The 26,111-nt window shown below is 49.4% G+C and overlaps 1 protein-coding gene and 2 long non-coding RNA genes across 8 annotated transcripts in view; 1 reads left to right on the top strand and 2 right to left on the bottom strand.

The window, feature by feature from the left end:
- Positions 1-26,111, top strand: part of SMG6 (SMG6 nonsense mediated mRNA decay factor) — a 212,796-nt gene that overhangs the window by 179,367 nt on the left and 7,318 nt on the right. For 4 of the 6 annotated variants that reach the window (XM_008526314.2, XM_070562918.1, XM_008526313.2 and 1 more), the window contains 3 exons: positions 10,077-10,253; positions 13,984-14,130; positions 24,766-24,919. In XM_008526314.2, coding sequence (XP_008524536.2) covers positions 10,077-10,253; positions 13,984-14,130; positions 24,766-24,919 — 478 coding nt within the window. Of the gene's footprint in view, positions 1-6,749; positions 6,903-8,216; positions 8,326-10,076; positions 10,254-13,983; positions 14,131-24,765; positions 24,920-26,111 lie in introns of all 6 variants that reach the window. The other 2 variants (XM_070562921.1, XM_008526317.2) reach the window with 1 other exon arrangement.
- LOC139074123 (uncharacterized) lies at positions 3,172-6,237 on the bottom strand. The gene is made up of 5 exons (XR_011523581.1): positions 6,161-6,237; positions 4,391-4,449; positions 4,117-4,220; positions 3,490-3,815; positions 3,172-3,389 (listed from the first exon to the last, which is right to left on the bottom strand). It is a non-coding gene; the product is annotated as an uncharacterized lncRNA (long non-coding RNA).
- Positions 11,451-24,885, bottom strand: LOC139074122 (uncharacterized). Its single transcript, XR_011523580.1, has 3 exons — positions 24,749-24,885; positions 14,243-14,396; positions 11,451-11,582 (listed from the first exon to the last, which is right to left on the bottom strand). It is a non-coding gene; the product is annotated as an uncharacterized lncRNA (long non-coding RNA).

Here is a 26,111-nt window from a genome sequence, read left to right as displayed (position 1 = left end):
CCAAACCTCCATGGGAAACACCACCCGAAGCAGAAAGTAGCATCTCTGAGTCTGTCCAGGGTGTCTGTGTTGCTTAACACCAGGAGCATGATTCACATAGTATACAGTGTAGCTAGCCCCCTCTCCATGATCATGATGTCCTCTGGAATTGTCCTAAGGTCCTGAGGCTGCCGTCTCCTCCTATATTCAGTCATCCATGTTGTCCCAGTACCCATAGTGTATGTTAGATGCTGCAGATAGATTTTTCTTTAAATACACACACACACACACACACCCCGCCTACCCTCAAGAATCTTACTTGGAGAAAACAGGACAGAATAATGGGAGAAAGATACTGAGAAGCGTAAACAAATCAACAGATCAGATTTACAGATGTCTTGAACTTGAGAGGGAATACATTCTCAGATGACAAATTTAGGATCCAAAGAGAACTTTATGAGAGGCTACAATGAAAGAAGTAAATAACAAGATGAAATCAAATAATAAATATAAAATCTTACCTTGTCCATTAAGTCAGCTGCATGTAGCAAGCAGCATGAAGCACAGTACTAAATAATATGGTTTCTTACAGAGCAGAGAGACCTCAGTGAAGGAATGTTATAAAAGGCTATAATGAGTAGAGGGCTTACTCTCAGGGGGCAAGATATTATTTAGCCACATACGTGAAAACAGTTTGGGGATTTATTGATTAAAAGCTCACAGTGTGTCATTAGTGCAAGGTGGTAAACAAGAAAAGTAATGCTATTTTGGCCTCTTCATAGAATTGAGGTATCCAGAACGGAACAAGGAAGAGATGTTCTGCCCTGTTCTCTGCTGCCAGGTCACGTGTGGGCACTCACTCTAGGAGACACATTAGTCTTAGTGAAAGTCTTAGAATAAGCAGGATGTTGAGGAGACGTTGAAGTGAGGGACAGTTGAAGGAAGTGGGACTGTTTAACCCAGAGAAGGTATAACGCAGCAGACCTCAAATAATTTGAGGCCAGTCAGGTAGAAGCAGAATTAGAGTTTTTTATGTGAACAGAGAACAGAATTAGAAGCACTGGGAGGCAGATTTGGCCTTAAAAGCGTTAGCATTTATTTCTACCAATTAGAAGTCCAAACATGGAATGGCTTTACTAGTAGGAAATGAACTCCCTTGTAGATTCAAAACAGTAAGAGACCTCTCATAGAGCATGGGCAGGACTGAAAGTTAACAGGAAAAAAAAATCTGTTAAGTAGGTAATAATGAAAATTACTTATATGTTTCTTAAACATTAGGTAATGATGCTTTCAAAAGCTTCCCCATGATCTTAAATCCTCTCCAACTGAAATATTCAAGAAAGAGTTGGATCACTGGGAGATGATCTAGAGGGTGTTCTAGTGTGGCTCTAAATGATCAGTAACCCACTTTGTGTCATGTAAGTTACACAGATGTTGAGGGCTGCTAAGGAGGTCAGAGATGAAGGATGGATAGGCCTAACCCATAGGTGATAAAGGGCAACTGTGGACGTAGAAAAGGTTAGTGTCAGGTTACTAGGGAATCCCTCCCTGGACTGAAAGTTCTGTGAAGTCAAGGACTGCATCTGTCTTGTTCTCTCTTTTGTGTCCAGGATGTCTAACATAGTCCCTGTCACATAGTAGGGCCTTAGGAAGAATTTATGGACAGTAGGCTAGCAGGCTGGTCAAAGTCTTCTTGAAAAGAAAGACTTTATTAAACTTAAAGGAAGTTGAGGGAATGAGTTGATTGCATAAAGGTAAAGTCACTGTAGGTTGGGGGAATAATCTGTAAAGTTTCAGAGATGTGAGAGGGAGCAAATGGCATTCAGGGGAGTATGGAACAGGGTTGCCTGGGGTCTGGAGTTGAGGATTAGGGAATAATAGCAAGAAGTGAGAGTGGAGATAATACAGTGGGGAGGGGTGAGTGGGAGAGGATTTACACAGATAATGGAAAACATTGAGAGAGATTGGGGTTTCATCTCATAGCAAGGCTGAGCCCAAGGGAATTCTCTGCCCTGACTTCCTCAGGACCCTCAGTCTAAAAGGGATAAAGGAGCAGCGTGACGGGTCTCTACAAGGAGCTTTTCTTCTCCTTGGGCTGCCTCTTCCTCCTCCCTTGAGGGAAAAGGAATGAGAATTCTGCCCTCCTGAGTGCTGTAGGTAATGTGGGAGGAGGGGGGAGAATTTATTTCTCTCTTGATACAGGGAGTCTTTGGTGTACCTGATCTGAATGTGACCTACCCCAACCCCACCCCCGGAGCAGGGACTTTGCTTTGTTCTCTATGGAATCCCCAGGGTCTAGAATAGTACCTAGTGCACACAGTAGGCACTTAGTAAATATTTGTTGAATTGAATGTTGACTAAATATGTTGAATGTTGCAGATGTCTCAGAAAGGGCACTCCCCCCACACACACAAAATAAATAAAACTGGAAACAAATTTGGTGAAGGAGACTGAACACAAACCTAAGGGGTGGCCTCCTGACTCTAGCTGTCTAGAAAGCAAGTAATAATGTGGCTCAGAGTGACTAGAGCCCGAGATACAGTGCTCCTGACCCAGAACTAACTGGCAGTGTAGAAGCAGACTGCGTGTGGATATTTGCAGACTGAGACAGACTCGAGGACTTTCATCCCCAGGGGCTGAGCTTGTAGCCTCCCCTGCTGGTTCAGTAAGTGAGGGCCCCAGCGCCTGTGTTCCAGGTTTCAGACCAGCTGAAGCCAGCTAGACCTGAAAGGCTTGTGTTGGCAGTGCCAGTATCCGCCCCTAACTCCTGCCAATGTGGGTGGCTGCTTTCAGAGCACTCTGCAGGGGAAGCAGATTGGACTGCAGCCCGAGCTACTGCTGCCTATAGTTTGCTCTTTGCGACACACTCACTGTTGAGAATGCACCTTGCTCGTGCAGCTGGAGCTCAGAGCTCTAGAAGAGAATTCTTTCCATAAGGGAACAGTTCAAGAAGAGCAAGCTGTGCTCTGCCCAGGAAAGCCCAGACTCCTATCTGGCTTTGTTCAGAATTCCAAGCTCAAGAAATTCAGGTAGGTAGAAAATGCCACATTGGGGATTTTTTCATCATTTCTCTTGTATTGAGAGACCTGGAGCAAGGATCCAGCTGGGTCTTGTTTAAGGAGGATACCACTAACAAAGGCAAACCCACTACCCACACCCTAATATGAAAAGACCAGACGGGCAAGGCAATTATGATGTTTACTACAAGATTTTATTTCTGATATGTGCATTAGTGGCATGCCTGTCCTAAAGCCCAGGCCCTTGGGGCCTCTCTAAAATCCTGTAGAATGCATGCCTATGGTTAAGTCCAGGAATCTTTTTGGAGAATAGAAAGGGGAACAGCTGGAGAGAGGCTGGGCCTTCCTTCCACCAAGTGGTCTGCGCAGCAGCCTGGATCCAGCACCTTAGCTCTGAACAAAATATTTCAGCAGTTTCAACAGCCAGGTGAGCATTCCAGGGCCTCTCCCCTCAGCCCTAGGCTGTGTGCCAGCCCCATGCTTCCTTCCTTACCTCTGAGTCTGGCTTCCACACATCTCAGTGATGTTGGGCAGAGTACCCCTCCCACCTCTGAGCAGAGTGAGGCAGCAAGGAAGAAAAAAAAATAACAGGGGCCAGTCCAGTGGCGCAGCAGTTAAGTTCGCACGTTCCACTTCGGTGGCCCAGGGTTCGCCGGTTCAGATCCCGGATGCAGACGTGGCACCTCTTGGTAAGCCATGCTGTGGTAAGTGTCCCACGTCTTAAGTAGAAGAAGATGGGTACGGATGTTAGCTCAGGACCAGTCTTCCTCAGCAAAAAGAGGAGGATTGGCGGCAGATGTTAGCTCAGGGCTAATCTTCCTTAAAAAAAAAGAAAAAATAACAGCACCTCATTTATTGAGCGGTCTCTGGGCCCAGGCACCTTGCTAAATATTTGCATTGCATTGCATTGATATGCATTATCTCTTTTAAACCCCACAAACAACTTGAGCAGAGTCTCAGAGATGTTAAGTAATTTGTCTAAGGACACACAGCTAGGAAGTGACAGTTAAGACTTGAATTCAGATTTCTCTGACTATAAAGCCCAAGCTCTTGACCAACCCCCTATGTTGCTTCAACTTGCCTCTTCCCAGAATGGACCTGTTTTTCCTACCGTACTTACCTTCTCACTGCCAGTGTATGCGCCTCAACTCCTCTTTTCTCCCGACTCTCCCTCCAGTGTGAAGTGTGAACATAATCTCCCTCTCAGTAGCCAAGTACATGTACCTTTTGGAATCTTCAATGAAACTATTGGAATAGCCTCTCCACTCCCACCCCCACCCAAGTCTTCCCACTGAACCCTTTGCCAGTTCCCACCTACCCCTCTAGAAGATTTAAGGCCACCGCCCACACATGCACACACAGTGGATGTGGGTGGGGGGAACAGGCTACCATACCACTCTGAACAGGCGTCTGTGCTTTGCCAGCTGATTGGTGACGGCCCACGTTGCCTCCGCTAAGAAGAAAACACAGCTGTTTGGACCGGACACCTGGAATGGTGTGGCTGCTGTGGGTTGGCCAGTGATGTTAGCATTTCATCTTGTGACCCACTGACCCCTCAGCTAGCACAGACCAACCATAGGACTAGGGAAGGCTGCGTCTGGACACTGGGATCAAAAGTGACCGAGGGAAAAGCCTATGCTTAGCTGCCTTGTGTAGAAATGAGGCCCTGCTGCAGCAGGGCTAGGGAGAGAGTGAAACGCTGACTGAGGTGATCCCCTTGGACCATATGCCCAGGGGTTGTCAGGATATGTATCTGGCACAAGGACCCATGCTTTTTCTCCCTCTGTCCCCTCTGTCGTTCAGTGCCTGCACAGGTTCTTCCTTTCTCTCCCCTCTGGCCCATCACCCTCTCTCTCAATCCAATACCAATTTGTTCTTATTCAGATAGGCTGCAAATGTCTGTCTCTCCATCGTAAGCTACTGCCTCTGTCTTCAGAGTGATTGTGCATCCTTGTGGCCAGCTTCCCTCCTGCCTCTGGAGTCTGCTCCCTGCCTGGAAGCCACTCCCCCTAGGAATGTGAATGAACCATTTCCTCTGTCTTCCCAGCTCCCAAGGATTCCCTGTGTCTGAACTTTCATTGGCAGACCTCTTCTCAGGTTGACCCACCCTTGGCCGCTACAGAATTGTCCTACCCATCCTCCAGTCTCCTGTGAGAGTGAGTCGTGCATTACTGGAGGCTTCCAGTTTGTAAAAACACTTTAGTCTGAGTTCAGTTTCTTGTAGCCAATCCTGTAGGCTTGGCTCATTAAAGATGATAATTAACCCATTGCTAATTGACCTCAGAAGCCAGCCAAGCAGCCTGTATTTTACCAGCCTTGGTGGTAGATTTGTAGGCTATTTTAAGATTTCTTTATAATCTCAGCAAGACTTCACTTTCCTGTCTGCATCTTATTTGCTCTAAGGACATTCTGTAAAATTAACAAGCTATAAAGTTTGATTGAAGGTTTCAACAAATGTGAGAATAATTGGCTCCATTTAGCGAAACAAGAAAAACAACCTGTAAACTTGAGTTTGTAGGGGAAAACCCGTGTGATTTTTCTCTCTAACCAGAGGAACAGTAGCAAGCAGGACTTTTTAAGACCAGAAAAAATAGAACTGGCTGATAATGCAAGTTTGAATTCTGATTCCCCTAAACCAAAAGTTCAGAAAAAGAAATTTTGCAAAATCTAACCAGCCGCTATAGTGCCTGTGCCTTCCAGTAGGCCTATTTGGAGAAAAAATAAAAATGGAGTGAGCCCCTCATTTCCTAGAGCTTGCATCCAGAGGCCTGATTCAGCTCTCTGACCCCTCCTCCTGTTCCCTGGCTAGATTGGGGGTTTTCTCCCTTCCCCATGGCTGCTCTGAGGTGTTAAGTCTTGCAACTCAGAGTACATCAGTCTGTGGTGCCTGGTGCTCAGTTCCTTTTCTCTCTCTCACCCTCCCCTATCTTCCATAAGACAGCTTAGATCTCTTTTTTCTGTTCCTTCCTGGGCATCTCTGCCCAGGCTAGGCTTGTCCCCTGCTGAATGGCTGTGGAGTTTTCAGAGAACTCCATTCTTTGCTCACCCACCGCCCCAGCTCAGATACCCCAGACCAGTAACCCAATCTGCCTTCCCTCTTCTCTCAACCTTCTTTCTGCTTTCCTCAAGACCTAACCTTCCGCTTAGCTCCAGCCTTTGCTTACCCCGTGCATGCTTACATTATCTCTGTCGAAGGAACTGAGCCTGGGACAGGACAGGCTCCTGTATCGCCTTGCCACATCTCACTTTCAGTTTTCCTTTCTGCTTGGTTCTTTGCGTGTGGACCTGATCCGGGTGATAAGTGGAGCCCTGAAGCTAGAGGTTTCAGTTCCCACTGGCGGGCACGCTGCCTGAAATGGTCTTCAGGGGAAAGGAAAGGGGCTTTCTCTGAGTGCCTTTCTTTCACCCCTTCCCAGACCTACAGCCTCAATTTTCTTTTCAAAGCTGACTGGAATGATTTGTGTGAGACATTTTGTCCATTCACTTTGGAGTTCCTGATAATCTCCTACGCAGTGAGCCTCCCTCCAGAAGGGCCATGACTGCCACTGAGAAGATGTGGGGTCTCAGGTTCCCCTGGGTATTTCCTGGCCAGAGGCCTTTTTACCCATGTCTAGCCCCAGTCCAGCCCAGCCTGTTAACAGCCATTAGAATGGGGACCTCTCCTGCCCAGCTCTTTCTCCTCTAGAGAATCTAGAGTTTGCCCAGAGCTACAATGTACATACCACTTACATTCTCTGTTTTTCATTGATATAGAATGGAAAAATGTACTCATGAACAGAGCTGTTGTGGGGATTATGTCATAGACTTCATCTGGACTCCTTCCTCTCCAAGCGGGGAGCCTAGCTTTAACCCCTCTCCTACCAGGAAGTCCTCGTTGGCCAAAGATCATCTCGGAGTTGGCTCTTTGTGAGTGGTTTGAAGGGCTTCTTTCATTATGATGTCCCTTATTAACCATATTTAAATGTTCTTTTTCCCTCAACCCAAGTGCTGGAGGCTTTGTTTATAGAAGAATATTCCTAAAAGCCTCCTGTAGAACTCCAGGGTCAAGAGAAGTGTGGTCCTCACCCTGCTGGGCTCATTTCTCCTACCATAAAGCAGAATGCTGTAGCAGACAGGCCAGCAGGCTGGAGACAGGAGGTTTCCCTGTGCCCCTGAGCAAGCCCTAGACTTTTTCCCTCTCAGTTCCCCCATCTACTAAGTAGCTAGAACCCGTTTCTCACTCCCACAGTGCACTTTGGAAACCTAAGGAGACTACAACCTTGGCTGTTCTCCCTGCTAGTTGGATTACAAAGGAGAGAGGACACTCTTCCAAACAACTGGGTGACTTTTCTCTCTGCAAGCTGGTAGAATTCTTTTCAGGCCTCTTAGCACCTGCTCAGAGATCCCACTGGATCAAAGCCCTTTTGAGAATCAGCCAGGAGTGCTCTTGCCCTAGGGGAGGGACTAATGACCAAAGCAAACAAAATCCCCAAGGAAACCAGGTGCCTTCTAAACAGGTGAAAATGAAAGTGGGGGCTGGGGCACTCCTTTTTGCTTTTGTGTCCATGTGAATGACAATTCCCACTGATCCTCTAAGGATGTGCCGTAGGCAGGCTCAGGATGTCTGCATCCCTGGGTCCCGCTGTGCCCTGGAAATCCCCATCTGCAGGAGTCCCACGTCCACACATGTGGCCTTTCTCCCTCTTGGCCAGGAATCACACTTTCTTCCTGAACCATTCAGCATGCCACCCAGCCCATGCTCTTATCAGGAATTCTCCTGCCTGCCTGTCCACACATAGCCATGGGCACACTCTCTTGTTCCGGGCAGATTTCTGCTGCATGCTGGGCAGGAGTGCCAGCATACGTCTCACCACCCAGGTGATGCCAAGGACCGTGGCAAGCATTTTCTCTGTCCTCGTCTCATTCCTTAACCCCCCACCTCCTCTCCATTCAGTGGTAGCAGTCTCACACCAAAAAGGAAAGTCCTGGACCCATTACATAATTCTCCATAGTGCAAGCAGTAGCTGGGGCATAAGGTCAGAGGTCATAGGGGGGTCAGGTGGCTGACACACACTGTAACGACAAGGTGGTTAAAATTAGACCACAGAGAGGAAACTGGCAGTCTTGTGGAAATGCAGAAGTTTCCTCTGCAAGTGAGAGGCTGGGGATGCAGGGAGGCCACTGTGCGTGCTGCCTGCCAGGCTATTACTCATTTCAGCTCTGTTCTTTAATGCCTTTTAGCCCCTGCTTCTGTATTTCTAGCCTTCCTCATCACATGTTTGAATACACGCGATGGAACCCATGGTTACCTGCCCTGGCCCAAAGAGAGCTTCCTTCCTCCTTCAAGGAGGTAAGCCCAGGACCAGGCACCCCAAGCTCAAGATGTCTATCCTTTCCTAAGCTTTTCCTGGGTAGTTGAGCACATTTTAGGTCATCCTCTTAGGTGGAGGTCGTTGAAGTACTTAGCCTGAGATTCAGGCCTAGAATGCTGCTAGGGCCAGTGGTGAGGGCGAGCAGGGGCCACTCCTAGGCAGGGAGAGTAGCAGGTTTGGCTGGGAGAGTGGCAGAGGATGGAGTCACAGAGCACACAGTTGACTGGTGTATGCTGCACTTACCCTGCCAGCCTGCTGGTAGAATGGTGCTCATTTCCACAGTGTCCTAGAGGACATGAATCATGCCTGCCTCATCTGCTTCCTATGGTACCCAGCCAAGCTGCTCTGTGCCTGTCAGTCCTTACTATGAGCCTCCTGTGTGCCCTGCTTGTCCTTAGCACCCCTTGCAAGGGAAGTATGAAAAGTATGAGATGTAGTCTTTGCTACCATGGGATTATTGTCCAGGTGGGGGAGATAACAAATGCACCTACAAAACAGTGAGCAAATAATCAAAGACGGTCTTCGAATTAGTACTTTACTGTGTGAATCAAACATAGAAGTCCATTTCACGTTGTGGAATGGGAGGCATTAAGGTGGGAGGGGCACTCAATATGGACTAGAGTCAATGATGATGAAGGGGCTGCCACCCTGTGGCTTATCTGGCTTCTGAAGTGTATTTCCCTATGTGGAGTGGCCTTCACCAGCTTCCGACCTCCAGATCAAGCAGGGCCCCACCCCTCCCTTGGTGAGTGCCCTGCCAGCAGGGAGGAGAGAACCCCAGAGGTCAGAGATGAAGAGAAGGGTGTGAGAGGGTGCAAGTGAGCAAAGCAGATGCGTTTCTAGGTGACGGCATGCCTGTGTGGCCTTCTCCCAAGAGAAGGACCCTAGACAGGGTGACTATAGAAATTTCATCTGAGACATTTACAAATTTGATGATTGCTCAAGATATTGAATTTCATTTCAGCTAAATCAGCCCAAGCTTCTCTGACAGCACTGGCTTATGTGTTGATATAGCCACATGGGAGCAGGATGGCGTGAACCCCTAGGGGAGCAAAACTTTGGTGAAACACCCCCCACCTGCTTTGCCTGTCTCCCTTCTCCTGACAACAATCTCCTGCCTGACCCCAGTCTCTTGAGCATGAGAAGCTCTTAGGTGGGGCAGGAACCTGTCAGGGGAAGCCCAAAATGATCTGGCTGAAATGAAACAGCCAAGAAAGCCCTCATCATTCATTTTGCACTCAGGCTGAAAGTTCTCCTTTTGGGAGTCTGGAGAGAGAGGAGCTGGGAGAAGAATGGAGAGTGGCAGTGAGGGGTACCAGAAAGCTATATTCTCTGAAAGCCAATGTTTTGCACTCCACCCTTCGTTCTCTCAATTAGATACCAAACTTAGAAGAACTTAATTTATTCCTTTTTTATATCAGGACTTCAGTAAAAGAAAGCCAAAATCCCAGAGGGCACATGTCATTGGTCCCGGGGTTGTCTGCTACCCCAGAGAGGCCCTAAGGAGAGATGGTAGTAACTTTCGTTCTTCAGAAGATCTTGGTCTTCAACCCACCCTGGCTCTCACTCCGCATCTCGTGCATGCACACACTCCGGCTCACTCACTCCACCTCCCTTGCCCAGCAGCTTCAACACATTTCTCATGTGCCCCTCAGCCAATAAGCAGTGTCTCATCTTCATCTTCCCTTTCAGAAAATGCTGTTTTTCTTCTCTCTCTCTCACCCTCTAGGTTATTGCAGCCGACTGCAAAAGGGTCACAGTGCTGAAGTATTTTCTGGAAGCCCTTTGTGGACAAGAAGAGCCTCTGCTGGCATTCAAGGGTGGAAAATATGTGTCAGTGGCACCCGTCCCAGACACCATGGGAAAGGAAATGGGAAGCCAAGAGGGAAAACAACTGGAAGATGAGGTACTATGCGGGAAGAGCCCGCTGTGGCAGAGGGAAGGCTCCCCTCCCCCTCCAGCCCTACTCTGCCCGTGGCTTCAGCTTGTATCCCTAGTTATTTATAACCACTCAGAGCAATGTCGATGTTAACGTGACCAGCCAACTTCTCAAGACTGCACTCTGCTGGTGCCCCTTCCTGCCAGTCCCACCCCATTGCCTCCATCTCACTCTGCTACGAGTTCCAGATGCTTCTTTTTAATGTTGCATTAGAGGAGAAGGGAGGGAAAGAAAGAGTTTAATAATGTGCAGCTCTGGAGGCTTAGGAAAGGGAGTTGGGGGGGGTTAGGGTTCAGGCTGAGGATCAAGTTTATAGATGTGTGTAGCTCAGTGCAGCACAAGCCTGAACTCCAGCCTCCAGCACACGTACAGGAAGAGCTGACATTGCTGGCCCCGTGTGGAAAATCACCCCCTCCCCCCGGCCTACCCTCCCTCCCTCACTCCCTCCCTCCCTCCCTCCCTCCCTCCTGCACATCCTGATGTGATTAAGGAATTCTCCTCTTGTTTGTTTGCCCTTGGTTGTTCCTGTAGCCCTTGCTTCACTCCAGACTGTGTGTATGTATGTGTGCATGCACAAAAGTCCATGTGCCCACCCCTGCTAAACCCCACTGGCAGTTGCCCTGCCATGTGTGTGTGTATCTTTCTGGGGCTGATTGCTGTCATGGGTCTGTATGTTCTGGGTTTGTGTGTCAGTTTAAGTTGAACACTGCTGCCAGCTTTCCTGCTGTCTAGGTTCTGAGTAAATGTGAATGTGATGGTGTCAGCGCATATATGCGTTTAATATCACTGCCAGCTGCCCTGCTGTGTATCTGGGTGTGGGTAACTCTGTCTGGGTGTGTGTGCACACACAGCTCACTTTTGTCTAATGGTTGACTCTTTCCTTCTTTTTACCCCACAGTGTTAAAGACAGAGGAGACTTAGGTGGGAAGGAACGTGGGACTTAAGGAAGGGACGGAAGCGATTCTAGCCAGAGGCCAGGTCACTGGTAGGCCAACACAGTCATTTGGCCCGCAGCAGTCTCAAGCGCCTGGTGGAGCAGGGTGGGGTGCAGGGATGAAATCAGCAACAGGCCAGCGAAGCCAGATGTCAGCTGGAAGCTGTCGTTTGTGATCTGAAGCAGTGATAGAGTGGCCACCTTTGATTCAGAGTCTTCAGAGCAACAAATTCTTGGACTAGCTTTATTAAAATAGCTGGAGAACCCCACCCCACTCCTGATGACACAGGGCTCAGCTTCCAGGACAGAGGTGGTTCCAGGGGTAAAGCTGAGCCCATGATTCCAGACTCTCCAGATGAAACCTGGGCAGGAATAACGGGAAAAATGAGCTGTCAGTATGGGAGGAGACAGTGAGTTGCTAAAGCCATCGGGGTGTCCAGGCTTCAGGCAGGATAGAGCAGTGCCACCCAAGCTCTGGGCACCATGTCTTTAAGGCTGAGGCAGACAGTGGAAGATAAGCAAGGATAGTTCTCCAGGATTTCTCTAAGAAATGTCCTCTGTCCAGTGGAGCCTGCAATACCAAATCCAGTTAGACGAGTGAGGCCCAGAGAGAGGGGCACAGTGTAAAATCTAAGGAGGGGCTCCTCCACTCTTACAAGCAACAGACCAGCTCTCCAGTCCCAGGTCTTGGCTGTGCCACACTCTTTCCCTCCCCTCCTTCTAAGGCTTATTGACCAGACAAAGGTGGTGACCCACGCCATGCTGCCCACTTCTTCCTTTTCCCACGAGCCTCCTGGGTTCCTTTATGTTAGTGGCCCCTGGGAAACCCTACTTACCCTGGTCTGTGTAATTTCATAACCCTGCACTTCCTCGTTTGCTGTGAGAGCTGAGCGAACCTCAGACAAGCCTCACTGACCCTCTTTTGACCTCAGTCAAGCTCGGTCCAAGTCCCATGATAACCCTGTGTATCCCTAATCAGAGCAGGCAGAGGCAGTGTTCCCCCACAGGCCATTCAGGCATCCTATTCCACTTACTCTGGTCCAGGTTAACCCCAGGAATAAGGAAGTAAATATGTAGAGTTGTCCTCCTTCACATGGCCTGGGCCTCTCTGAAATTGGGCCCTGCGACACTGTAGCCTGCGGGTTGTCAGATGAATGGTGACTGTGGACAGCACCCCAGACCCCTGAGACTTCTGAAGATAGTGACAGGTCTGGCCCCATCTTGAGATCTCATCTCTCCCCAGACTTAAGTCTTAAGTGACTTAAGACTGAGTCACTTAAGCTGATTGGGAGAGGAAGGAGGAGATGTTTCTTCAGGCATCATTTTGCACGAACAGAACAGAGTCCACTTCCTTAGGGATGCTACCACTTGTCTTCCCTAGATTCTGGTTCCAAGACAAGGCATCGCCTACCCATCCACACATTTTACCAACCACTTTCAGCCAAGAGAATCCATCAAATGTTGTCTTGAGATGGACAGTTAGAGGAGAGAGCAGTCTCTACTGAACAGGTCCAAGTGGGCCTATGAGAGCCCTGGCACGTGAGCCACTGAGGGCTGGGTCTGAGATTACCATTTAGGTTCAGGACCTAACCCTGTGCTGCTTGGTACTAGTAATGGTAAGAGCACAGCCTTTGGAGTCAGACTCACAAGAGTTTGAATCTCTGTTCTGCCACTTTACTAGCTTTGTGACCTTGAGCAAATTGTTTAACTCCTCTCTAAACCTCAGTTTGTTCATTTATGAAATAGGGATGATAGCATCTGTTTCATAGATTGTGAGTATTAAATGAGTTAATACATGAGAAACACTTAGCCCAGGACCTGGCCAATAGTGAGCACTCAGTAAATGGTAGCTGGTATTGTCATATCGTTGTCATTATTATAATCTAGTTAGAAACACAGGAATCTTCTCTTACTAAATCACTCCCAATTAACCATGCTAATCCTGTCCCTCAAAGGAACCTCTCTTGGGCAGCTGCATGTTCTCTACTGACCAAGGCCAAAAGTGAGAGAGTGAGGAATGGAGCCTTGGGACCACCCGGGGAGTGGTGGCTTCTGAGAGCTGAGGCTGCAAGCAGGGAGGTGCCATCCCTGGGGAAGGCTCCACCAGCCTGGCAGGAGACTCCTTAAGCTAGCCAGCCATCTTCCAGCCTGCTCAGGCCCTGGGAGGGCAGCTGAGCAAGGTCATGTCATGTGAATTCCTATAATGAGGCCCAGCAGCCCCCACACCACCAGGCTGTGGTCTTAAAAAGAAACCAGGGCAAAGTCTGCTGAGCTACAGCATCTGCTTCCTGACGCCGTCTGGGGCAAGGGAGCTTCCACGCCTAACTCCCAGCTGTTGGCCAGAATTGATTCCTATCAGATCGTTAACATGAATTAGATTTAAATTGAGTGATTTAACTTTCTCTGTTGTTCTCCCCTTTAGTGATTTCAAAATGAAAATAGGGCCAAAGTTTGATTTTGTGAGTGTATACAAAGAAGAATGAAGAGCTATAAGCATAAGCATGGAAGTATAATATGTGTGTGTGAGTGACTTACAGTGCGAATCTATGACTCTATAAGAGGAAAGAGCCCCAGAGTACAAAAGGGAGCTTCTCTCTCTCCCCTCTCTGCCTGAGTCGAGGGAAGCACACACCTTGGAGCCCTTTGCAAGGAATGGTCTGAATAAGGTGAAGCGCGGGTTGCTAGAAAGACAGAACAGTGGGTCTGGTAAGTGCCATGGGCTCACAGTCTCCTCTCTCCCCTGGCCTGCTCCACCACCCAAAGGAGGAGGACGTGGTGATTGAAGACTTTGAGGAAGATTCAGAGGCTGAAGGCAGCGGGGGCGAGGATGACATCAGGGAGCTTCGGGCCAAGAAGCTGGCTCTGGCCAGGAAGATAGCTGAGCAGCAGCGTCGCCAAGAAAAGATTCAGGTGGGGCCTGCCTGGGGAGGGTGGTTCCCATGAGGGTGGTAGCTATATAGGGCATGAGGGGGAGGTGAGCAGGGAGTAGGGATGAGTAGGACCCTCTTAGGAAGATTCTTACAGCGTCCTCTCTGGTTCCACCCGCCTGTTTTCTTTCTCCGTCACGAAATTCCGGTAGCACATTTGGTGCCCTGAAGTCTCCCTCGTCTTGGGCTGCAAGGCAGGGGCAGGTTCTTCTCAGAGAATCTGATGAAAGCTTCTCCCCCAGTGATGATCTGTGAATACACACCACACGTACACGATCTTTCACACAATTTCAGGGGTTTCAAAGTTCCCCTGAATCTTATCCAGACACTCCCGGAGAGGCCATGGATTCTCTGTTGAGAATACCTATTCTCAGGGGGTGAGGTTGTCATGGCCACAGTCTGCTTATCTGGATTCCCATATAATGACCAAGCCCATCTGGACAGAACACTCTAAACCCTCCCAGAGAGAAACTACTCGATCTCCACACAAGGATTCCTCCACCATCAGCCCTCTCATGGACCTGTACCTTCACTTGCAGCAAGTTTTTCTTTACGGCTGTCCCACGTGTGTCCTCTTGCCTTATAAGCTTACTTCCTCTTATCTAGGGCTCATGGTGGACAGGGAAGAGCCAGTCATGCTCCCCCCTTTAAGATTAACTGTATGCATGGGGGAGCATCAGGCCTCTTTAGGAATGTCTGTTTCAACCCTCTATATATTTATTTTTTTTAAAGATTGGTGCCTGAGCTAACAACTGTTGCCAATCGTCTTTTTTTTTTTTTTTTTTTTCGCTTTTTCTCCCCAAATCCCCCCAGTACATAGTTGCGTATTTTAGTTGTGGGTCCTTCTAGTTGTGGCATGTGGGACACCGCCTCAACATGGCCTGATGAGCGGTGCCATGTCCACACCCAGGATCCAAACCGGCGACACCCTGGGCTCCCGAAGCAGAGCGCGCGAACTTAACCCCTCAGCCACGCGGCCGGCCCCTCAACTCTCTCTTTAGCCGCCCCTCACCTTTGGCGTAGGGCTTAGTGCGTGTGATCAGGCAGACTGATCACAGTCTAGACTCCACCACTTACTAGCTTTGTGACTTAGGGCAAATTGTGTAACTTCTCAGAGTCTATTTCCTCATCTATAAAATGAAAATGGTAACAGCATCTACCTCGTAGAACTGCTGTGAGGCCTACAGTAGCCAGTGCATGTAAAGCGCTTAGCACAATGTATGGCACACAGTATGTACTCCATAAATGATCACTGTAGTCTAATATTAGTCTAATCACCCATCAAACAGAGCCCTGCTCTGGGAAGGGGAATGAATACCAGTTGGGATCCATCATTCTTTAGACATATTCATGTTCCCCTGCCAGTTGGAATCAAGTGTGTGATACTTCTACCAGCATCCTCCATCGTGGTGTGGCTACCTCCTCAGCCCTTCTGTGGTCTATGTGTAAACCTGTTGTGGCCCTCAAAGGAGCTTCATCTTCAAACTGTCTTTCTTCCTATGCTGTGGCTCTTTTCTTCCTCACCATCAGTCTTCCTGAAAGTTCTGTCTCTACTCACCACCTCCATTTCTTGACTCTCAACCCAGCAGGTATAGAAACTTGTGTCAGAAGTCACCAAGTACTTGTCTTTATCGAGTCACGGTCCCCATCACAGGTGACTTCTCTGCAGCTTTGGACCCTGAGGCCGCTGACCTCCAGCCTTGCTTTAGCACAGCTAGACCCTTGTCTTCTCTCTCTTTCTTGGCCACGCTAGCCTCCTAAGCTTTCTCACGACCATTCTATTCTTAATCTCCTCCTTTCTTTTTGTTACTTCTTAGTCTCAGCATGCGGAGTTGGCACTCAGCAAACATTTGTTCATTAACTTAATAAACAGTAGCAACTAGAGCATCATCTTAAATTCCTCGGTGGCTTTTAATCCCTCATGTCTGATTTCTTATCACATCCTATCTGTTGACTCATTTATTCCCTTCTCTCCTCTCTATTGTCACTACTGCTATTCCAGTCGAGGTACTGACTTGGATTGCAGCAGTCAAGGCTCCTGCCCTGCACAGATCCAGGGGATGCCATTTACCTTGTAGTGAATGTGAATGGCACCTCCTAGAGTTCCGTGGTACACACTCTGCATGCCCGGCTCACTGCCTCTAATGCGTCTTACGTGTTTTCATCATTCTCTTCCCAAAAGAGCCACTTCCTTGCTCAGAAATCATGAGTGCCTTTGGTTGGCTAATAAAATAAAGTCTAATTCCTTATTATGGCATGTGAGGCTTTCTTGTCTGTTTCCAGTCGTTTTTCTAACCTCTTCTCCCATCCTCCATGAGCCCTTACTAGCTATATGGCATTGGGAAAATTATTTAACTTCTTTGAGCCTGTTTTTTCATCTATAAAACCAAAGTGGTAATAGCACCTCCCTCAGAAAGACAGTGCATGTAAAGTGCCTGTCCAGACACTAAGGCCCTCCTTCTTGGACAGCAGTAACCTTCCTCCCTGCTCACTGTCCCCAGACATGCTCCGCCTTTTCTCACTCTGAGTCTGTTCATGCTGTTCGCTCAAACCAGAGTACCCTTTTTCTGCTCCACATTTCCTGTTGAAATTGTATTCCTCCGTCAATCCCCAGATGAAACTCCATCTCCCCAGTGGAGCCTTCTCTGATTCCCCCCAGGAGGAATTCATCTCTCTCTGCTCAGTGTTCCTGAGGCACTAATTTATGCTTCATTCGTGAGGCTTATATCATGTCTCATGTTATGCTTATTTCTAGCCTTGTTCCCCCCGCTGTACTGTGAACTCCTTGGAATCAGGTGCCTTGTCTTCAGCTCAGTTTAGTAAGTGGTGGTGAGCATCTACTGTGCTAGTGGTAAGGGGACACAGGAGTGAATGAAAAAAGTCCCATCCCAGAGCGTACAGTGGAGTAGAGAAGCCAGTGATTTGAAGTGTGAGCGTTGTTAACAAAAAGGAAGTACAGGATGCTGTGGGAGCACATGCCGCCGGGACATGGCCTTGTCTAGAGTGCTGTGTTCAACTTGGCGCCTCTAGCAACAAGCAGTACCTTACAAATAGGAGATCTTGTATGAGACTTGGCTTTTAGTACCCATGGCTGCCCCTGTTCAGGAAGCCCATTCTCCCTGTCAGCTCCTTCAGAGCAGGCTGGTCAGGCTCAGGCACAGAGGGCCTGCTTTGGGCCAGCTGGGGCTCCCAGGTTGCTGTGGCCCCTTTAAGAACAGGCCCCACATGCACTGCTGCTGGCGGCCCTGCCTCCTGTCAGCCTTCTTCCTCCAGCCTCACAGCCACAGGAGGATTTCTCAGTAGAGGAAAAATTCCCCCCTTCCCTTCTCCCCCGCCCCTTTTAATGCCCGGGGCCCTTCACTTCCATAATTCTTCATTTTCCAGCCTTGAACGTAAGCCAGACACATCTGTCTGGCCATATGCGTGAACCCTGGAGTCTGTGCCGAGGTGGCTGTAAAACAGGGCCGGTGAAGGCCCTTCTGGGAGAGCACACACATGTGTGTGCCCTCGGGCCATTGGCTCCCTGCCCAGAACCACGGGGCTGCAGCACTCCAAACCCATGTTAACCTTTTCTTATTTTTCCTCTTTTTGTTTAATTTAAGGGGGGAAAATCCCAAGGAAAAGGTATAAATTGTCCTGGGAGTGGGGGAGAGGCTCCTAGCTGGAGAGGCCATTATTGTTGGCAGGTACGTGGGTCACACTAATACAATAAGGAAGAGAGGAGCATCGAGTGAATTAAGATCGGAGAGATGGGCTGTAAATTACACTGCTCTGAACTCCATCAGTCTCCAGGGGTGTTAACCGAGAGGTGTAAGGCAAGTCCCCAGCTCCCAGCGCCTTTTACAGATGCAGCAAAACAGGAACCACACATGTTTGGGGAAGGGGATATGAAGATGGGGTTGAAAAAAATCCTCCTGGCCCTCCTGATGGCTATAAAGTCCAACTGAGATCTGGGGCTGTAGCCACACCCCCACTTCCCTGCTCCCACCTAGACCCCTGGGCCCAAGCTCATCTGTGGGGATGGGGGAGGTGAGGCCTGGCCTCCCTCCGCAGCCTGTCCCTCCCTGCTTCCGGCGTTGCACAGAGGCTGGTGAGTGGGGCCGACTAGAGGTCATAAAAGGGGTGTGAGCAGCTCTCAGGCCTGTGCAGCTGGAGCCATAGCGCCCAGGCAGGCCCCTGGATGCTGGGGGGCCAAGTCCGCCCACCCGGGTCTTTGAGGCCACGCTCTCTGGCTCAGCCCAGGCTTTGCCTGTTGCCTGAGATAGCTTTTCATATTGAGCTGGTTCTGCCCACCTTGCTGTTTGTTGCCAAGTTCTTTTCCTTCCCATTGCCATTCTTGGGAGGTGTCCAGAGACCAGAGCAGGGTACATGGGTTTGTCTGGGAAATTGGTCAGAAGTGTTTCGTTCCTAACCAGGCCCTCAGGGCAAAGCAGTCACTGAAAATCCTCCTCCAGGCATGAGGCGTGGCCTCTTGGCACCTCACACTGGCCCTGGCCCTGTGAATCCCCCGCCTCCTCTCTGCCTCCACGAGGCTTTGCTGTGATTTGTGCTGCTGTCGGGTGGGGTCAGGTTTCCTGAGCAGTTGCAAACATCCCACCTGAAACATAACAGGCTCTTCCTCTGGCCACAGCTATTGTTTCCCTCGGCATTATGGCCATAGTCTTGCTCTGTAGCCAGCAATGACATGTGTTCTGAAAATAACTTTGCTCCCCTGTCCCCTTCCCGCCCACCCACCCTCCTGAAGATGCAGTCACTCCTTTGTGGCGGCCCCGGGAGTCTCACTCTAAATATAGCTGCAGCCCATTCACACTGCCACCCAGCTGGGGGGGCCGCTGTGGAACAATGGGGCATGCACAGAGCCCCCCACACCTGTATGGAAGCTAGCGGAAGGCAGACACTCAGCCCTGGCTCCTAGCTGTCGGAGGCAGGGTGGGAGCCAGCGTACTACCAGGCCAGGGGCACGTTCACGCCAGGGCAGGAAAGCACATCAGCCTGCAGAGCCGGGCAGCCACCCTCCCCACTCAAGCCCGTTCCAGAGCCTCTTCCAGCTTCTCCGCAAACCATGGTAGGCCTCTGGTCGGCTCCAGCCACTGTCGCCTTCCTTGGCTCCAGCAGCATCCACAGGGTCCTGTCCTGCTACAGAATGGTCTGGTTGTTGGCTGGAACATCCTTAGGCTGCTGCTTGGAGCAAACTCAGAGGTGTCATGCTTAGTCCTGCCCTTCCTTCTCTATCAGGAAAAGGCACATTTCTTGGGCATTCTCAGAACAAAAAGTTATCGGATAAAATTCAGTCATATTGACTTTAAAGTGCCCTTTAGCTCTGAGATTCTGTGAGCTAGCTCATTGAGCTCCTATGATATATCAAACTCTCTGCTAGGTATTATAAAAGAAACTACAAGAAAAGAAGACAGTTCTCCTTGAGCTCCTTACAGTCTAGTTTGAAAATAAGATCAGTCTTCATAAAACAAGAAGTAGCAGCAAGTCATCATAATTATAACTTTAAAAAGAAAGCATGGGGCTGGCCCCGTGGCCGAGTGGTTAAGTTCGCGCGCTCCACTGCAGGCAGCCCAGTGTTTCGTTGGTTCGAATCCTGGGCACGGACATGGCACTGCTCATCAAACCACGCTGAGGCAGCGTCCACATGCCACAACTAGAAGGACCCACAACGAAGAATATACAACTATGTACTGGGGGGCTTTGGGGAGAAAAAGAAAAAAAAATAAAATCTTTAAAAAAAAAAAGAACTGTTTGCCTAGCCCTAGATCCCAAAGATTTAAAAAAAAAAAAAAGAAAGAAAGAAAGCAGTGGGCTGGGCCCATAGTGTAGTGGTTAAGTTCGGCACATTCCACTTTGGCAGCCCAGATTCGTGGGTTTGGATCCCAAGTGCAGACCTACACCATTTGCCAGCCATGCTGTGGCAGCGACCACATATAAAGTGGAGGAAGATTGGCACAGTTGTTAGCTCAGGGCTAACCTTCCTCACCAAAAAACAAAAAGAAAGTCTGTATTAAACTCTGTGGTACTGACTGCACATCCAGAGAAGTGATCCTAAGCAGTAACTCTCCCATGAGCAACCCACCCCAAATGAAGATGCCAACTGTACTGCTCCCAGGGGAAGCTGGTGGCTTGCCTGCTCTCCATAGCAAATGCAGTATCTGCTCCCTTTGGTTTCTGCCACTCAAGAAAGAACTACCTGCCTGCACTGTTAGTGGTTATTTCACCAACCGTTCCTATTTTTTATTTCATTTCCATTTATCCATTTTTAAAAAATACCTCCACATAGTTAAAGGAAAAAAATAACAAGAGTACCATGTGTCTTATGATAGAAATCAACAGTCCTCTGCCTCACCACTCCCCATCTCCTGCTCTGCTCTCTAGTGGTTTCCCCAGATATTTACCCTCCTGGATATATAGAAGATGGAGTTGGGCAGGAAGAAAGGAAACTGACATTTGTTGTTACTACTATGTGTATCAGGCACTTTGCTAGATGCTTTCACATAGGTACAAGGTGAGCATAGCAATTTGCTGTGTTAGAAATCTTCTCATTTCTGGTGAAGACATTGCTCTGGTCAGAGGGGCCCGGGGATAAATGATTCCATCACCCTGTAGAGGGAAGGAAGCAGCCACACTCCCAGTGGAGCCCTAAGCAGAAGGAAGACCTAAGAAGGCCTTCTCTTGATCTGGCTTTGCTGCATTGTCTGGGTTTTTCAAGTTCCACAACTCCTGTGTGAACTAATTGCATTACCTTTATTTGTAATTCTCATTGTCTCAATGTTCAGTGTGTCAGCATCTCCAAATCATCCCCACTGTCTAAAAGAAGGAACTTAACCTATAAAAGAGCCTTGCCTAGGGACCCAAGCCTGTTAGCTTCCTCGTCAGATGTTATTATAGTAGATTCTCTTTCCCAGCTCCCCGCCAGCTTGCTCAAGGATGCTCACATACTTAAGAGAAAGTTGGTTACTTAGCACCTTCCAGAAACAGAATTAAGTTCTTTTTCTCTTCCATACTTTATGACAACTTGGTCCTTATTGCCTCTGGTCTGATTCAAAGTGTCCATGCTTTCCTTGGGTTGCCAGTTCACTGTCCAAAGACACTTGTGGCCCAAGATTAGCTGCAGTAAGAAGAGTTCCTATAGAACTCTCCTTCCGGGTCAGCACACTTGACTCCAGGCCAGGGCCAGTCTGTCTGAATCACAGCATTCCAATTGCACCCCCCTCACCCCCACCAGAGGCTTCTGCAGCTTTTTACTCATACAAACAAAAATAAATCTCACTACCGGCCTCTGAACTCCACAGCAGCATGCTTCCCCCTTCTCCCCAAGCGTCCCATGGCTGTGAGTGGGGACTTGGCACTCTCCCCACCGACATCACTTTTTCACTCCCTGCGCATCCTGTGTCCTTCTCTCACCGTGCGACCCAGAGATCGGAATGGGACGTGACGGCCGGCACAGGCGCCGTGCACAGCTGCCAGGAATCTGACGGGTAAAATCTGGAAAAGTTGGGAGGGCAAATGCTGAACACACACACACACACACACACACACAGCGCCACTCAGAGAGGGCCGGAAACACAGACACCCACAGAAGAGTGCTGGCGGACTCCCGAGCCTTCCCCGGTCTACCATTCTTTTGAAGGGAACCAGACTAGTCTAGTGACTTAAGTATGGCACCCCCCCCCCCCGACCCCCAGAAGCCCACTGGTACCCCAGGAGAAGAGGGAGCAGCTTCATTTAATCTCCTGAGACTCCATGAGGGCATGTGGGGAACAGGAAGCAGTTGTGTGGTGACTCACTGGGCAGAGCCAGGTTAAGGGAAGTTGTCTGCGGGCGTCCCTGGGACCGGATGGTGGCAGCACAACTCCAGCCACCCTCATACAGCTTGACCCCACCACACCCCTGGGGAACCAACAAGGTTGCCACCTCCCCAAGACTCTGGCCTCTGTTCGCCTTTCTGGCCCTGAGCCAGAGCTCAAAGAATTCAGACAGTTAGAGCTTCCCTAGACCCTACCCCTACATTTTTCTTCCATCCTGTCATCATAACACACAAGTAGGCTCAGTTAGCCCCCAGCCTCCCTTGGCCACCTGGCCTAAAAGCCCTCCTGCCTACTACCAGCTCTAAAGGTAGGATAGTACAAGGTGTTAGGAGCTCATTGTTCATGCAGGGTAAAAAATTACAACCAGTTCCACTTCCTTAGAGTCAGACCAGGGCTAGAGTGTCATTTTTGGACACAGGAAAACTAAGATGTGAAAGGAGTCTCGGTGGGGCGGTGGCAGAGATACAGTGCTCAGTTCAGACCCTGAGCCCCTGTCTTCCCCCAACCAGTGGCATTGCCTGTCCTATTCCTTCTCTCCCAGAGAGAGAGATTTGGGGGCCTGTGATACAAGAAAAATATTCCTGGCAGTGGAAAAGCTGGATAGAGAACACCAAGACCTGGGAAAATGAGGGACAGGAATGCTGATGCTCCTTCTGTGTGAGCAGAAAGAGTAGAGAGTTGTTAACTGAACCTGAGTGGGTACCGTTCCCTGTTCTTACAAAATGCCCAAGCCATTACACAATGTTCTATGCCCATTATATCTCAATAAAAAATAAATTTTTTAAAACGCCCAAGCCAAGTTTGGCTGAATGTGTGTCACCCTCTAGTTGGCAGCCCCATGGGGAGGGACAGTGACCCAAGTCCCCGGGGAAGGTGGTCAGCAGCCATGGTACTTCCCCCAAATGAGGTGAGAGCAGTAGGAGGACTTCAGACTGGGCCTCTCAGCCACATTTCTCATGCCTGCCAGCGTCCTGTGGCCTGTGCCTTCCACCAGCTGTGGTGGCAGTGGCAGCAACAACTTACTCATAGGGAGAGGTCCTCGGCAGGTCACAGAGAAGCCACCCCCAGCATTCAGAGGCATGCCCTTTCAGTTTTACTGTCATTGCCAGTGAAACCTGAGCACCTTCCTCCCTGACTGTTAGTGGCCAGGGCCCAGCACTGTGGGCCCCATCTCAGTTGGCACGCACATCTACTCCCCCTGCCCCGTGCCTGTGCCTGTGTCCCTGCAAGTTGCTGTGTGGCAGAAGGCCATGAGAGGGCGTGACAGGGCTGGGACCTGCTTGCTTGGCCCCTGCCAGGTTTGTGTTGGTGCCTTCAGCTCTGTACACAGAGAACACACTGTCTGGGCAGATGCCAGCAAATCAGTTTGCTTCTTGGCCGTGGTCCCCTGAAGAGGAAGCAGCACAATAGTGACCATGTTCTGGAGTGACAGACATGCCCAGAGCCTATCTATCTCAAAGGGCCACTGCCACAGAAGGCTCTGTCAGACTTGAGAAAATTGGGCTTTCACAGATGTGCGTGGAGCTTCCCTGAAAGAAGTGAACATCTGTAAGACGAACAAGCACTAGGTCATATGCTTGCCGAGGTGTGGTGCACAGACCACTGGTGCTATAGGAGGTAGTTTTTTTGTTTGTTTGTTTTGAGGAAGATTAGTCCTGAGCTAACATCTGCTGCCAATCCTCCTCTTTTTGCTGAGGAAGACTGGCCCTGAGCTAACATCCGTGCCCATCTTCCTCTACTTTATACATGGGACGCCTGGCACAACATGGCTTGCCAAGCGATGCCATGTCTGCACCTGGGATCCTAACCGGCGAACCCCGGGCCGCCAAAATGGAACGTGCGCACTTAACCACTGCGCCACCGGACCGGACCCTAGGAGGTAGTTTTTTAGTGATGCGCAGGAGACACTTTGATTTTTTATTATGGCAATTTAGCTTGGACTGGTAAACGTAGGACTAGGCTGTCAAACCCTTGATACCATGGATATCATTGCTCAAGAAGAGGCTAAGCAAAAAAGAATGTGTGTCAATTTAAGTCAATTTAAAGAAAAACATCAAGTAAATAATAGTATAGCTTGTACAGAGTTGTGGCAAAGGAACACAATTAGAACACAAAAGACTAATGTGTAGGAAACACTGTGCTGGTCCACGAGGGGAAGATGGTGGCAGTCTCATCAGTCTCGATGTTGCTCTTTGCAGACATATGAGTTGGATCCTAATCCATCACACTGTCTGGATTAGTGGAGGACCACTGTATGGACTCTTGCTGCCGTGGGAGACTTTGGTACTAATTATTAGTTGTCAGCATCACTTTTTCTGTATAGCCTTTGAGTTTAACTTTTTTTTTTAACTACACTGTGAAGTAAGTTGAAATAACAAATTCTGTTTGGGATACACATATACATCTAGAAGTTTGTGGTGGAGAAGTACCCCTCTCTATGCTGTCTAGATAATGTACATGAAACCACTTTCATATCCAAGTAACTTAACTCTCCCTTGTTGATTTTTAGCCCAAGGTCTTATTTTCAGAGACCTGTTATTTTTAATATCATCAGGGCCCTTCCTCAGTGCTAGGCGGGGTTTTAGTCATGCCCTGTTCGCTGGGCCATTTGGTCTGTGTTGATTTTCATTGCAGTGCTTTGACCAGCCTTTGGGCCTGTCCCTCAGGCCTACAGGGGTTGGCTGTTCCTCTGTAGGGGGAAGAGGTTCAGGAGGCAGGATGATGACACACTGTGGAGTCAGGCGCCTGGCTCACCCACCCGCTTGCCTGCTCACTCCCTGGCTCACTCACCGTCTGTGTCCCTGTAGGCTGTCCTGGAGGACCACAGTCAGATGAGGCAGATGGAGCTCGAGATCAGACCCTTGTTCCTCGTACCAGACACCAACGGCTTCATTGACCACCTGGCCAGTCTGGCACGGCTGCTGGAGAGCAGGAAGTACATCCTGGTGGTGCCCCTCATCGGTGAGTCAGGCCAGAGCAGCCCTGCACGTGTGTAGCAGCCCCCTCTACACACATGCCCCACAGCCCCGGGGGCCAAACAGGCAGAGCCCTGCTGTGTGTGTAAGACAGGATTTGCAGGGAAGTAGGGAATGCGTGGGGCAAGGAAAATTGTTTAATAATCAAAGCAGTTCAAATTATTATGGCTGATCCATGGCTTAAACTGCTGAGCAAATGGACTCCTGTGTCCCAGCAACCAGAGGCTGCATGAGCCCAGCCCTTGTTTTTATCCTTATAAAGCTTGCAGTAAAACAGCAAAGCTGGTTCCCGTTATTGGTAAACACTCAGCCCTGGCAGATAACGGCAGTGCTGCTGGGTGGTCTGGCAGGGAGGCTGGGAGGATTTTGAAGTGGTTAGATGCCTTTGGTCTGATTGTCTTGTAGCTTTTCATGATCATTCTGTTGGTTCGAGGTAGCATTCTTCTGGCCAATGTCACCCTAAGGCCAGGCTGACAGAAACCCTCCAGAGCGAGCTCTTGGCTCATGCCTGTGAGTTGTGGGTACTTGGGCCCTTACCACTGTCTGGTCATTGGTGCTGGTGCAGGGTTAGCATCCCAGGATGCAGCTAGCTTGCTTCCACCCTCAGGCCAGATGAGCCCAGCTGGGCTGTCTCCAGGGAACTGTCTAGGTATCCTTAGTTCTTGGAGCTCTGTGGTGGGTCAGCCTCAGGATGGGCTTTGGGCTCTGGGCTCTTACCTTACATTGCTGATACAGCTAATATAGCTGATGGCTATCCTGTGGAGGGAGAGGGTCTGAGAGATGATTGGGAAGCCCAGGCTTTTTAACATCTCCTCAGCAGCCACTTGGAGCAAGTTTGGGAGCCGTGTCCTCTGGAAAAGCTGCCAGACTGGCAGTCTGCCTGCCAAGCCACCTCTGACATCCATGCCAAGATGTTCCATTGGGCCTTCCCTCCCAGTCCCAAGTGTCTTAGTGCCAGATGAGGGTGGAAACAAAGGGCAGGAAACATCCGCCCCTGCAGAGGCTATAGAACCCTGGGGGGTTGTGGGAAACACGTTAGCACCACCTGAGAATGTTGGCACTGAAGCAGCCCTCGTCCCGCCTCCACCCTCCCTGTCTTCCTTCCCCCTCCCCATGTGGCCTGGCCAGAACCTCTTAAACCCAGGCCCTTAGACCTAAGGGAAGGTTTTCTGTTCTTC

This window comes from Equus przewalskii, chromosome 10 (assembly GCF_037783145.1).
Source record: "Equus przewalskii isolate Varuska chromosome 10, EquPr2, whole genome shotgun sequence".
Lineage (NCBI taxonomy): Eukaryota > Metazoa > Chordata > Mammalia > Perissodactyla > Equidae > Equus > Equus przewalskii.
The sequence above is the reverse complement of the archived record's forward strand: the minus strand, read 5'-3'. Positions and strand labels throughout refer to the sequence as shown.